At 45.4% G+C, this 13,804-nt stretch overlaps 1 protein-coding gene and 1 non-coding gene across 2 annotated transcripts; both read right to left on the bottom strand.

Moving 5' to 3' along the window:
• Nucleotides 1-6,588: 6,588 nt before the first annotated feature.
• FMC1 (formation of mitochondrial complex V assembly factor 1 homolog) lies at nucleotides 6,589-11,822 on the bottom strand. Its single transcript, XM_055335181.1, has 2 exons — nucleotides 11,609-11,822; nucleotides 6,589-7,078 (listed from the first exon to the last, which is right to left on the bottom strand). Exons 1-2 carry the CDS (start codon nucleotides 11,744-11,746, stop codon nucleotides 6,875-6,877), a joined length of 342 nt encoding a protein of 113 aa, XP_055191156.1. The 5' UTR covers nucleotides 11,747-11,822; the 3' UTR covers nucleotides 6,589-6,874.
• Nucleotides 11,823-12,385: 563 nt separating this feature from the next.
• On the bottom strand, nucleotides 12,386-12,458 carry TRNAR-CCU (transfer RNA arginine (anticodon CCU)). The gene has a single exon. It is a non-coding gene; the product is annotated as a tRNA-Arg (tRNA).
• Between the last annotated feature and the right edge of the window lie 1,346 nt (nucleotides 12,459-13,804).

The raw sequence follows: 13,804 nt of genomic DNA, 5'->3' as shown, positions 1-13,804 counted from the left end.
ATGTTTGGACTTAAAGTTCTGGACTATTTGTCTATTTAATTTTCTCTCCTGCCTGCTTCCTAATCATTCTTTTTAACCCCTTCGAGTAGTTTGAAAGTTTTATTCTTTTAGGAGTTACCCTAAAAGTTATAATAGGCATTCTTAATACCATCTCACTTCCCCCAGATTATAGTATAAAGAACCTAGAAGATTAACTCCATTTAACCTATCCTGAAGTTCTATGCCCGTTATCATGAATTTTAGTTCCATTTTGTAAAACCAAATTTCATATACTGTTCATTTATTGGCCACTTTTTTTTTTCTCTCTCTCTTTATTCCTTCTGGAATCTCTGCCTTTCCATCTGGGATCATTTCCCTTTTGTCTGAAGTTTAAACTTTAGGACAGGAGTCAGCAATCTACAGTCCACAGGCCAAATCCAACCCACTGCCCATTTTTCTGAATAGTTTCACTGGAATACCGCCAGGCTCTCATTCATTTACTATTGTCCCTGGTTGCTTCTGCATGACCACAGTATTGTTGAGTGGTTGTGACAGCATACTGTAGGGCAAGACTGAAATATTTCCTATCTGGCTTTTTACAGAAGTTTGCCTAACCTGAGTTTGCTTTTGTGTTGGTCTGCTAGTGGGGAACTGTCCCATTTGTTTATCTGAAATCCTTTTGCCTTTTCTTAATTCAAGATGGGTATTTTTATTGGGTATAGAATTCTAGGTTTGAAGTTTCTTTCAGCATGTACATTCCATCTTCCTGGTGCCTTTTAGCTTCCATTGCTCCTGCGAAGTCAGTTTTCAGTCTGTTACTCCTTTCCAGATGGTTGGCTGCTTTAATTTTGTCCTTTTTGGCTCTTGGTTTCCTGCAATTTTACTATAATGTATCTGGGTGTGGATTTATTTTTTCTGCTTTTAGGATTCATCCAGCTTTTATTTTTTAAAAAAAGATTTTATTGGGGGATCCCTGGGTGGCGCAGTGGTTTAGCGCTTGCCTTTGGCCCGGGGCACGATCCTGAAGACTCGGGATCGAGTCCCACATCAGGCTCCCGTGCATGGAGCCTGCTTGTGTCTCTGCCTCTCTCTCTCTCTGTGTGTGTGTGTGTGTGACTATCATAAATCAATTAAAAATAAAATAAAATGTAAAAAAAAAAGATTTTATTTATTCATGAGAAATAGAGAGGCAGAGACATAGGCAGAGGGAGAAGCAGGCTTCCTGCGAGAAGCCTGATGCAGGATTCAATCCCGAGACCCTGGGATCATGCCCTGAACTAAAGGTAGACACTCAACCACTGAGCCACCCAGGCATCCCTCATTCAGTTTTTAAAGATTTATTTATTTTGAAAGAGAGCATATGTGTGCAGGGAGGGGGGGTGTGGGGTGGAGCAGAGGGAGAGGAGCAAGAATTCCAAGCCAACTTTCCACTGAATGTAGAGCCTGATGTGGGGCTTGATCCCAGGACCCTGAGACCATGACCTGAGCCGAAATCAAGAGTTGGCCCGCCAACCAACTGGACCACCCAGGTGCTCCATGTTTAGCTATTCTTATTGTTTCTCTCATCAACTTCTGGAGCTCCAAATAAATGTTTTTAAGAGGATTTTCACTGTATCCTCTCTTTACTCTCTGCATTTTCTACCTTGTCTTGCCAAGCTGCCTTCCTGATTTTTTGACAAATTTCCTAGTTCACTAGTCTCTTTTCAGCTGCATCTAGTCTGCCTTTAGTCTGCAATTAAAATCCATCAATTAGGGCAGCCTGGGTGGCTCAGTGGTTTAGCGCCACCTTTGGCCCAGGGTGTGATCCTGGAGACCTAGGATCAATTCCCACATCAGGCTCCCTGCATGGAGCCTGCTTCTCCCTCTGCCTGTTTCTCTGCCTTTCTCTCTGTGTGTCTCATGAATAAATAAAATCTTTTATTTTTTTTAAATTTTTATTTTATTTTTTATTTTATGATAGTCACACAGAGAGAGAGAGAGAGGCAGAGACACAGGCAGAGGGAGAAGCAGGCTCCATGCACCGGGAGCCCGACGTGGGATTCGATCCCGGATCTCCAGGATCGCGCCCTGGGCCAAAGGCAGGCGCCAAACCGCTGCGCCACCCAGGGATCCTAAATAAAATCTTTTAAAAAATAAAATCCATCAATTGAATTATTTTTCAGTTCTAGAATTTTTATTGGGTTCTTTTTCAAGTCTACTGTGTCTTTTTTTTTTTTTTTTTTTGTAATAGTTTCTGCTTCCCTGATAGAATTTCCAAGCCTGGCTATTCTTTGACCCTAGTGAACCTAATTGTTTTGCAATCCAAGTTGGCTAAATCCAAATTATCCGACGTTTTTTGTAGTTTGCTTCTGTTGTCTGTTGTTTCTGCTGTTTTTTACTCACAGAGTCTTGTTTTCTTGTGTCTGGTTATCTTCATATGTTGAACATGTATTTGAAAAAGTACATATGATAATAACATAAGCCTGAGTAGGATATAATGCTATCTTCCTCCAGAGAAGATTTTTTTTCTCTGATAGGTAACAGAAGAACTTACTGGACCACCAAGGACCACCATAATACAGGCTCAAAGCCTTAATTCCTCATGACCACCAAAATGACAAAAATCTGGGTTAAAATACAGTTCATCTTTCAGGTTGAACTTCAGGGGTCTAGATTCAAGTGGGTGCAGAGTATTAAAGTGCCTACACCTTGGTGGGTCCTAGCCTTTACTCTTTGTATCCCTAACCCTACAAACCCACCAAAAGTGTAGATCAGTTTCAGTACAAAGTTGTTACTACACAACTGGCAAATCACCCTGAAGCCAAGTATATGCCTTTATGTGCTACATTTACAAGGGACAAGTAAGTGTTTCAGGGAAGATGCATGAGATAAGAGGTCTGAACTAGAGTATTAGATTCAGGGGATTCTTGGGAGATAGAACCTAATTCAGTGATTAACTGAGGGTATGAAGGAGGAAGCAGTCGAGAATGAGTACATAGGTCAGTACTAGAGAGGACATTTATGAGATGAGGTTCTATTTTGTATGGATTGAATTTGAGATGCCTTTAAATTATCTAAGTGGTGTTGTCTTTGAAGTAGCTGGACATAGGTATCTACAGGAGAACTTGGGACTAGAGTTTGCTGTTGATGATAATTGGAGCCTGGGAAGTCGAGGTGCTCTCACCCAGGGGAAGTCATATCAGATGTGAGGTAATAACCTAGATTTGAAACTGAGGAACATCAACATGTTAGGGATATGCAGGAGAGTAAACTAAAGACAAATAGTTAGAGCAAGAAAAGAGATCAAGTAAGGTAAGGAATGATCTGCTGAGTTTAGTGACCTGAAGGTTATCTGTAACCTTGCAAGGCAGTTCTGGTAGAGTGGTGGGGCAGAAACCTGACTACAGTCGATTGAGGATGATTGGGCAATGAAAAATCCAGAAAATGGATACATGCGACAACATAGATTATTAATCTCAAAATCAGTATGCTGAGGAAAAGAAGCTTAAGAGTGCATTTGGATGAAAATTCTGAGCAGGTGAAACTAATTTATGCTGACAGCAAGCAGGTCATAGTTGCCGCCTGGGAACAGGTGTGGGGAAGGTGGATTGACTGCAGAGGGGAACAGGGCAACTTCTGGGGCTGATGGAAATATTCTATAGCTTTAATGGGGTAGTCATTACACAGATGTATACACTTGTCATGCATTGACCACACTTAAAATGGGTATATTTATTATACATAAATTATACCTTACTACAGCCTATTTCATATTTTAAAAAGTTGAAAATGAGAGGTCCCTGGCTGGCTCAGGCAGAGGAGCATGCAACTCTTATCTCAAAGTTGTGAGCTTGAGCCCCATATTGGGTGTAGAGATTACTTAAAAAAAAACATAAAAAAATAAAATGTAGAAAATGAGTATAATTCATTCATTAAATACACTCAATTTGTGAAGAGGTAGTAGCTGAAAAGGCATCTGTGTGAGGTTGAGTGTTCTTAAAGATTATTCCAGAGAGAGAATGCAGTGGGGAAAGGCAGAGGGTGAATGAGAGAGAAACTAAAGCAGACTCCATTCTGAGTATGAAGCCCGATGCAGGATCAATCCTACCAAGATCATCATGGCCTGAGCCAAAACCAAGAGTCAGCACTTAACTGAATTTGCCACCCAGGTACACCCTATGGTTGAGTGTTTTTAGATGGAAGAGCCTTGAGCATATTTAAATGCTACTCTAATTCAACGAAAGGAAGCAGTTGAAATCAAAAGAGGGTAAGAGACAGCAAACGGGGATCCCTGGGTGGCGCAGCGGTTTGGCGCCTGTCTTTGGCCCGGGGCGCGATCCTGGAGACCCGGGATCGAATCCCACATCGGGCTCCCGGTGCATGGAGCCTGCTTCTCCCTCTGCCTGTGTCTCTGCCTCTCTCTCTCTCTGTGACTATCATAAATAAATTTAAAAAAAAATTTTTTTTTTTAAAAAAAGAGACAGCAAACGGAGAAATGTGATAAAAGCATGTACCACGTCAAAAACTATAGTAAGGGGATCCCTGGGTGGCGCAGCGGTTTGGCGCCTGCCTTTGGCCCAGGGCGCGATCCTAGAGACCCGGGATCGAATCCCATGTCGGGCTCCCGGTGCATGGAGCCTGCTTCTCCCTCTGCCTGTGTCTCTGCCTCTCTCTCTGTGTGTGTGACTATCATAAATTAAAATAAATAAATGAAAATTAAAAAAAAAAAAAAACTATAGTAGGGGCACCTGAGTGTCTCAGTCAGTTGGGCATCTGACTCTTGGTTTTGGCTCAGGTCATGGCCTCAGGGTCGTAAGATCAAGCCCTGTGTCAGGCTCCACTTGGTGTGAAGCTGCTTGAGTTTCTCTCCCTCTCTCTCTCTCCCTCTCCCCTACCTCATGTGTGTGCTCTAAAATGGATAAATTAAACAAAATCAATCTATAGTAAGTGAACACGGTGCCAAAACCCCAGTTCTTGGAACTTCTCAGTACAGAAAGTTTATCTTTAATAGCTTATGTTCCAAAATCATTTCCTTCTATTTCTAAAACAAGTTCAGCTAATTTTTTTTATAAGTCCATTAGTAAGAGGTACAGGTTTGAATATATATGGATAGAAATGGTCTGAGCAAAGTATTTAACCTGAAAAAAAAAAAAAGAAACCCTGTGTATAATCCAGAAGACAGGTGGCAAGAGTTCAGAGAAAGGTTCATGATAAAAGAATGAGAATATAAGATTTTCTTGTCAGGCACTCATTTTTTTATGTATTTATTACAACCATCTTGTTGGCATTCCCATTTTATAGAAGAGGGAATAAGCTCAGGTCAACTAACCTGCCCAAGATAACACAACTGGTAAATTATAAAAGTAGATTAAAACCTAGATTTCTATCACTTCAAACCTAGAATATCTTACCCTGGTTAAACAATTCTTCCTCAAATCTTTATTGTATATACAATATTGTAACAACAAAAGAAATCAAAATATCAACCCACCCTAATCCTTTGGTTTCTTCATTTTACCAAAGTAAAATATCTTCAGATAACAATATACTCATGCCCATGAAGTAAAACGGGGAAAAAGTATGTTAAGTATTCTATTTTTTTGATCCATTAGTTAAATAAATGCTCACTTGTCCTCTAATACTATTGTTTTCAAGTTAATCTCTTAGATGGTGTTTTAAAATGCTTTATGAATATATCTGTTCGGATTGTACATCTGGTGAGTAGTGCTCACTGAGCCACGTATTCAAAATACTGAATAATGCTATGTGCAAAATCACTGTGGAAGGAGGTGCTTTGGAGACTACATAGATGAATGACACATGGTCCTTACTCTTCAGGAGCTTGCAGCTCAGCAAAAAAGTTGTAAAGGCATGCCTTCAAGAAACTGACACAGATCACAAAGCGGACACAGATAAAGAAATGCTGGTAGTTTGCAGAGAAAGTAATTTCTATTTGAGGTCATTAGAGGCAAAGAGACCATTTAGGAGACTAGTTTGATAGTTCAGTCAAAAGATTATCAGTGCTAGAACTAAAAGAGAGGTAATGAAGACTGAGAAGGGGGGAATGGATGTTAGAGCCATCGCAGAAGCAGAAATTCCTGATTAGATAAAGGAAAGGGAAAGACAGGAATACAGAACGAAGCCAAAGCTGACTCGGTCAGCCGAGGGCATGGATCTTTCACCTTGAAAGAAAATTCAAGAGGAAGAGTAATTTGACAGATGAAAAAGCAGAAGTCAGTACACTCATTCCATCTCCCTCTCCCTGGACTTCCTGCCTGCAGCCTGCAGGTGCGTGGTGGCCATATTCCTATACCTAAGGGTCAATTCCGTCAGCGTATGGAGGGAATAGCTTTCAACCGGTGCTAGCCCCTAGGAGCTTCACAATTTGTTAACTATAGTTTAGCCCACATCTTTCTATACCCCTTCATTAACCTTTTATCCGTATCCCTATTTGATATGCCATCTGTTTTCTGAGCCCTTAAAAATATTTGTATATCTTTAAATAAAGTAGATTATATGTACATATAAACGTATGCTTGTATAAGCATAGCAAATAGCTGGAAAGACACACACCAAACTGTTAGCAAAAGTTACCACCTGGTAATGGGGATGCAATAGGGGAGGGACAGGGAAAAGAAAAAAGGTTTTATTTTCTGTACCATATGAGTTACTTCAAACAGTAAGTTTGTATACCTTTAAAATAAAAATAATAGTTTTAAAAGTAGATTGAGAGCATGAATCAACCTAATGTAAAAAGTTCAGTAAATTCACTGGAAGGATAAAACCTCCCTAAGAAACAGTCGACAAAATTACAGAGAAAAACCCTAAACTTATACAGAAATTTAATGATAAATACATATTGAAGGAAATGATTAAATCCTTGTATGACGGCAGCATTGGAGGAATCTGTCCATCTTCATGGCTCCCAGCCCTTCCCTCCAGGCTGCTGGGGTAACCTGAGACCCACTAAGCCAGCAGACTCCTCCACGGAGCGCTCACCCTTGCCATGGAATTCCTGGTGAAGGGCCACGTGTTCTCGAACACTGCGTAAGAGGCAGAGATAGGTGGCAGCTTGGAAATGAAGCTCATGTTGGGCTCTGCATAACTTCTCACTGGTGACCTAGAAAGTAGCAAGGTCACATATTTTATTAACAGCCCAGCTAAAAATAATAATAATAATTTTTAAAAATTAAAAAAAAAAAACAGCCCAGCTAAGATACAGGGCAACAGATATTTCATAAGCATTCTCTAGAATGAAAGGAAGTTGTACAGAGGAAATATAAACATGTATATGCATATACTAATTACATATGTAGAGGCACACTATAGTTGTTCATTAGGAAAGCTGACCTCCAATTAATTGAAGAGGAATTTTACAAGGAGTATCACTGAGGAATTTCATTTAGTGTCCTCAGATTTTAATACTGAAAAAAAGTCCTTTCATTTCAATTCCCTTGTCTTACAAATCTTTTACAAATGAGGAAACTAAAGCCCAGAGAGGTTTCAACCACTGAAGAGATGGGGAATTATTAGCATTAATGTCGCCTCAGGAATAAAATATAGAATTTTCTCCCCCTCAAACAAATGAAAGCCTGCTTTTTATATTTCTTTTTTAATTTTTATTTATTTATGATAGTCACACAGAGAGAGAGAGGCAGAGGGAGAAGCAGGCTCCATGCACCGGGAGCCCGACGTGGGATTCGATCCTGGGTCTCCAGGATCGCTCCCTGGGCCAAAGGCAGGCGCTAAACCACTGCACCACCCAGGGATCCCCTGCTTTTTATATTTCTGACTTTGGTTAATGTGGTAGGTCTTTCAGCTCAATGAAAAGTAAAACCATTTTGTCTGAAAAAATAATAGCTTTGTCCTCAGCAATAACAAAATGGTTATATATAAGTAATATGCATATTTTCATATTACTAATTATACTTGCTTTCAATTTATTTATCCATCTAAAAATCCAGATTCTGACTCTATCTATTCAGAAGTCATCATAATTGATTTCTAGATTTAGTACTCTGTCCTGTATTTGACTAGTTTTGTGTTCAGAAGTTGTGAGCAGAGGGCAGGAAAGGTGAAAGATATGTGTGCATGGCTTCAAGTGACTTAAGGAGCTCTGCGTATACCTAATTGCAGAAATAATCTCTGGGTACCACTGCCTACATAAACACCTTTCTTTCACCTTTCTTTATTTGAATACATAGAGTTAGAATCTGAAAACTAGAAAGTTTGGTTTAAGATCTGCACATGATGCACACACACACACAGAGGTGCAGATCACATGTGAAAATGGCACTCATAAGCTGCTCAAAAAAACAAATTCATCTGCTCTAACCATTTAACTTTTTTTTAAAGATTTTTTTAAATTTATTTATTCATGAGAGAGAGAGAGAGGGGGGGGGGGCAGAGACACAGGCAGAGGGAGAAGCAGGCTCCATGCAGGGAGCTCGACGTGGGACTCGTCCCCAGAATCAGGCCCTGGGCTGAAGGCGCTAAACCGCTGAGCCACCCCGGGCTGCCCCCATTTAACTTTTAATAAATAAAATTTATGAGTGACCAACACCGTCACACATCAACAAATGGTAACATCCATTTCTATCATATAAGCCCAAATTTTTTTTTAAATTTTTTTAAAATTTATTTATTTATGATAGTCACAGAGAGAGAGAGATGCAGAGGGAGAAGCAGGCTCCATGCACCGGGAGCCTGATACGGGATTCGATCCTGGGTCTCCAGGATCGCGCCCTGAGCCAAAGGTACGCGCCAAACCGCTGCGCCACCCAGGGATCCCCATGTAAGCCCAAATTGATAGGATTTTAAACAGGAATTCTATGTCAGTGTAGGATAGGAGAATATGGATCCTGATTCAGCTGAGCCTGCAGCAGGAGTCAGGAGAGAAGGGCCAGCAACATACATAGTAAATGAATAACAAGAGACCAAAAGAGATCAAATGAAAAAGAAAACTCAGGGTGCCTGGGTGGCACAGTTGGTTAAGCATCTGACTCTGTTTTAGCTCTAGCTCGTCATGATCTCAGGGTCCTGGGATAGAGTGCCACTCTGCCTAGAGTCAGCTTGAGATCTCTCTGCCTTTCCCTCTGCCCCTCCTGCCCATGCTCTCTCTCTCAACAAATAAATCCTAAAAAATAACGAAAATGAAAACTATATCTTCTCTAAGGAAAAGCAGAAGTTCCTCCCTAAATGAACCCCTTCAGTTTAGGGAAAGGATACGGAAAATGGGCATTGATGGTTACCGAGTTAGCTCTGAGCCAACGGAAACAGAAAGCATTCCCCATGTCCTCACATACATTCCACAGAATGGTGTTTCTGGAATTTGGAGCATGGATTTTTATGTATTTCCAAGGAATTTGAGAGCCATTACCAAGCCTCTCTCAAAGGCAATAACATTGCCTCCACAAGGTACACCTATAAACATGTCACCTTAAAAATCTTAGAATGAACTTCCATCCTAAGGAAGGTCACCGTAAACGACCTTCCATTACATTTACAATGAAGTTTAAATTCCTGCCTATCACATCTACTTCACCTACCATATCACCCTAAGCTTCAATCGTTCTCAACTGTCCCTTCTTACCTCTGGACTTTCAGTGGTACAGCTTTTTGCCCTGGACTTCATTTTCCCTAACCCTCATTTGCTTGCTAACTCTTAATTTTTCAAGTCCCTGCTTAGCAACTTTCCTCCTGAAATCCCACCACGTCCCCACACAAGATCCTCCTGTTGTTTATTCTCTTGGCGCTTACTTATTCTATGTGCTTTGCCCTCAGGTTCCTCAGCCTGCAGATTTCTTAAAAGACAGGACTCTGGGATCCCTGAGTGGCTCAGCGGTTTCGCGCCTGCCTTTGGCCCAGGGCGCGATCCTGGGGTCTCGGGATCGAGTCCCACGTCGGGCTCCCGGCATGGAGCCTGCTTCTCCTTCTTCCTATGTCTCTGCCTCTCTCTCTCTCTATCATAAATAAATACATAAATCTAAAAAAAAAAAAAAAAAGGACAGGACTCCTGTGCACCTTATTCATAATTTTAGTCAAGTTCTTAAAAGTCTCTTAAGATTTTCACCTTTAAATTTTTTTTGAATTTTAGAGGGACTGAGTGGCTGGGTCAGTTTGGCGCTGGACTCTTGGTTTCCGCTCAGGTCATGATCTCAGGGTTGGGAGATTGAGCCTGCAGCGGGTCCAGGTTTAGCGAGGAGTCCGCTGGTGATTTCTCACGCCCTCTTCCTCTACCCACACTCTCTCACACAAATAAGAATCTCTCTCAAATAAATCTTTTTAAAATTCTTGGGTAGGGATGTCTGGGTGGCTCAGTGGTTGAGTGTCTGCCTTTGGCTCAGGGCGAGATCCTGGAGTCCCGGATCGGGTCCCACATCGGGCTGCCTGCATGGAGCCTGCTTCTCCCTCTGCCTGGGTCTCTGCCTCTCTCTCTCTCTGTGTGTGTCTCATGAATGGATAAAAAAAAATCTTTAAAATAAAATAAAATTCTTGGGCTGGGTGGTTCAGCGGTTTACTGCCACTTTCAGCCCAGGGCCTGATCCTGGAGGCCACGGGATCGAGTCCCATGTCGGGCGCCTGGAGCCTGCCTGCCTGTGTGTGTGTGTGTGTGTGTGTGTGTGTGTGTGTGTCTAATGAATAAATAAAATCTTTAAAAAAACTTTTTAAAATTCTTGCATTTTAGACCCACATTAGGCATAGAGTTTACTCAATACATTATACAAAAATTTTGAATTTTAGTTCTAACACATTGCATCTAACTCCCAAGAGGCTGGTTCCCTTTCTCCAAATTGCCCAAAGACAGTGGGCTTCCTACCCTGCGGTCCAAAGTGCCGCCCCAACATACTACCTCAGAGATCGCTGCTTCCAACTTCCTTCCCAGACCCACCCGAAGCTCCAGAGACAGCCAGTAAATGTGAGACTCCCATCTGGGAACCCCGGTGCTAGCTGCTCCTAGACCGGTCCTCGCACAGGTCAGCGTCCCTGAGCCTGCTGCCCCGCTTGGAAGCCGCTCTCGCCTAGAGGGAAGATGTACGGAGTGTGCATTTCAGGAAGCAATTTCCCAAGGACGGCCTCCCACATGTTGAAGTTTATCTGCTACGTAAGGCAAAAAAAACCCCGTCGGCGTAGGAGGTCAGGCCCCACGTTGACGTAGGGACAGGACACCTCGCCGCAGGTGCCTAGCTCAGCCCTGCAAGCGCCGTTCCCTTGAGGGGTGCACAGAGACCAGAGAAGTAAAACACGGCTCCCGCCAAGGCCTTCACGTTCCTCCTATGCCGGGTCTCTTTTCTGCCTCAAAGACGGGTGGTCGGGGTGCCTCCCGGGGGCGGCGAGAAGGTGGGCGGACGCCGCGGCGAGCCCCCCGGCTCCGCACCCAGCACGTCTGGCCGCCGCTCGGCCTCCCTGGGCGCAGGCGCCGGCCACGCACAGCCTCGGGGCGACTCGGCGGTCCTGCCGCCCTCGGTCAGCGCCGGGGCTCCGGCCACAGACCACGGCCCAGGGCACGGCTTTGCTGGGGGGAGGCCGGGTTCCCGCAAGGCGGGCGCCGCGCCCGGCCGCCCCCCCCCCCGCCCGGCCGGGCCACATCCCACCCCGTCGCCCCCTCCCCGGGGAAGGGGCGCTGCAGCGCCGGCTCGGGTTTCCGTACCCGATGTGCACGGAAGGCCTTCACGAGGTACCGATAGGCTGCGGTGTCGCGATACGGCCGGCCCGTGGCCTCGCTCAAATAGCGCAATTCCCGTAGAAGGCCTCGTAAAGTGCGCGCCGGGGACCCTAAGGCCGCCATTTTCCCGTCCTCGGAGCCCGGCGCCCAATGGCGCCCTACGCCCCTCAGGCTCCCTCCCCCCGAGCCCAGCGGCTAAATGGTACGGTCGGACCCAGACGGCCGGGTTCCCCCCACCCCCGAACGCGGGGTAATGGAATAGCTCACTTCCCGTCTCTGCGGAGCCTTACTAATCAAACGCCGAGCGGCGCTCTAAGGAGTTAAGAGAGAGCAAACGAAAGCCGAGTGTAAGCAATGCCCCAGGTCCTTAAGAAAGTCTGAGAACAAGGCCGAGCTGAGGGGAAAGGAGGTTCATGCTGACTGCGTCATTTAAAACGTCATTAGCTGACCGCTGAGTCTCGAGAATAAGTGAGCCTGTGGGAATGGCTGTTGGTTTGAAACAGAACGCGAAAGATAACCTTTTGGTATCTAGAGAGGACAGCGGAATTCAGAATACTTCCCAGAAGTCAGTCGTACGGCACTGCACGACTCGGAGGAAGGAAATGCAGTTTCGTCTTCTCTTCCACTGTAGTCCAACACCTAGGAAAACCACCCATACACTTCCTATTTTTAAAAAGTAAAATTAAGTTCGCATATTTCTGTATAGTTCTTTAATAACGGAAAAAGTCATTTTCAATGCGGGGGTGAAAAAGAAAACGCAACCACCCCAGATGGGACTCGAACCCACAATCCCTGGCTTAGGAGGCCAATGCCTTATCCATTAGGCCACTGGGGCTTCTGTGAGCGAGGCGCTCCAGCAACGTATTCAATTTTTTTTCCTCTTTGGTACGTCACCGTCATTTAGACCTCCTTTTAACCTATCCTGAGACACCACACCTAGTACCAATATGAGGGGTGAGGCATGCTGGGAGTTGTAGTTCAGAGGACAAGAGTCCGCGTTCCGGCTCCAAAGGCTTTACCCTCGAAACAGCACCGACGCGCCGGACGGAGAACGGGAGCGCGCACGGGTTTGCGTACGCGTGTGCCTGCCTGGTAACCCCCGCGCCTGCGCAAACGTGGGCCTGCGGTGTCGCGGAGCGGAGCGCGCTGGGAACACTGGCCGCGTCTCGGAGACTCGCCCTGGGAGCTTCTGCAGCGTCGGACTGTTACCGGAAGCAGCCTGCCCCTTCCGGGGTCGCGGCTGCCCGGATTTCGCTTGCCCCCAGCCCGCCTTTAGGGGGCGTCCGCCTCGGTCAGTTTTCTGTTTCCGGTTGAAGAGCGGAGACCGTTTCCGCGGAGCCAATGGCGGCCTGGAGACGTGGACCTTGCGTTGTGAATTGCCGGGTCACCGATAAGCCCGGGACGGCGGGGAGTTGTTGTTTAACTCCCTGGGAATTAGTTCATTAGGAATAACCAGAAGCTCTTTTTCTGGATCTGAGCCTGGTTGCGTGAATTGGACGAGTGGCTTCTGGGTGTCCGCGGCCTTAGCTCCTAGGCCAGGACGTCGGAGAGGCGGCCCTCGCCCCTGAGACTGCTGGGCCGCCGGCTGTCGTGGCCGCCGGCCTCGCGCTGCCGCTGCCGCTGCCGCTGCCGCTGCCTCTCGCCCTCCGCGCCCCCGGCCCAGCCTCTCCCACTGCCTCCTCCGCTCCTGCCCCCGCAGCCTGAAGCCTGGCCGTTGGTATTCGTATCCCTGTTTACCTCTTGGGCTTCCGGCTTCCTCGGGAAGTCTAGGCCCCGCACTGCTCCAGGCCTTTGTGGTCCACAGGGCAAAGTTAAAAAGGCTCATTACATGTTAACCGTACCTTTTGCAAGTAAAGTACCTGAGTCTGCGCTCCATCGTCTTCCCCGTGAGCCAGGATGCGGCTGCTCGGACTCCTGAATTCCCACTCTGGACGGTCCGGCCCCCTGCCCCGGGGTCCCTGCCGGGTCACCACTTGGAGGTAGCTGGCTCACAGTCTGGCTGGAACCCCGACACTCCCGGGATCGCCATCAGAGGAAACCAGACTAGAATGGCTTGATGTGAATGAATGAGTCTCTCCTTGTGACACTCCTAAAATACCGATCAACCCCGTAACTCCCAAGTATCTGGTTTTAAAAGGCACATCTGTATTAGGCGTTGAGAATGTTATCAGTTATTCTTTT

The sequence above is a fragment of the Nyctereutes procyonoides genome, unplaced genomic scaffold, assembly GCF_905146905.1.
Source record: "Nyctereutes procyonoides isolate TBG_1078 unplaced genomic scaffold, NYPRO_anot_genome, whole genome shotgun sequence".
NCBI lineage: Eukaryota > Metazoa > Chordata > Mammalia > Carnivora > Canidae > Nyctereutes > Nyctereutes procyonoides.
Note: the sequence above shows the minus strand (reverse complement) of the source record. Positions and strands in the feature narration are given on the sequence as shown.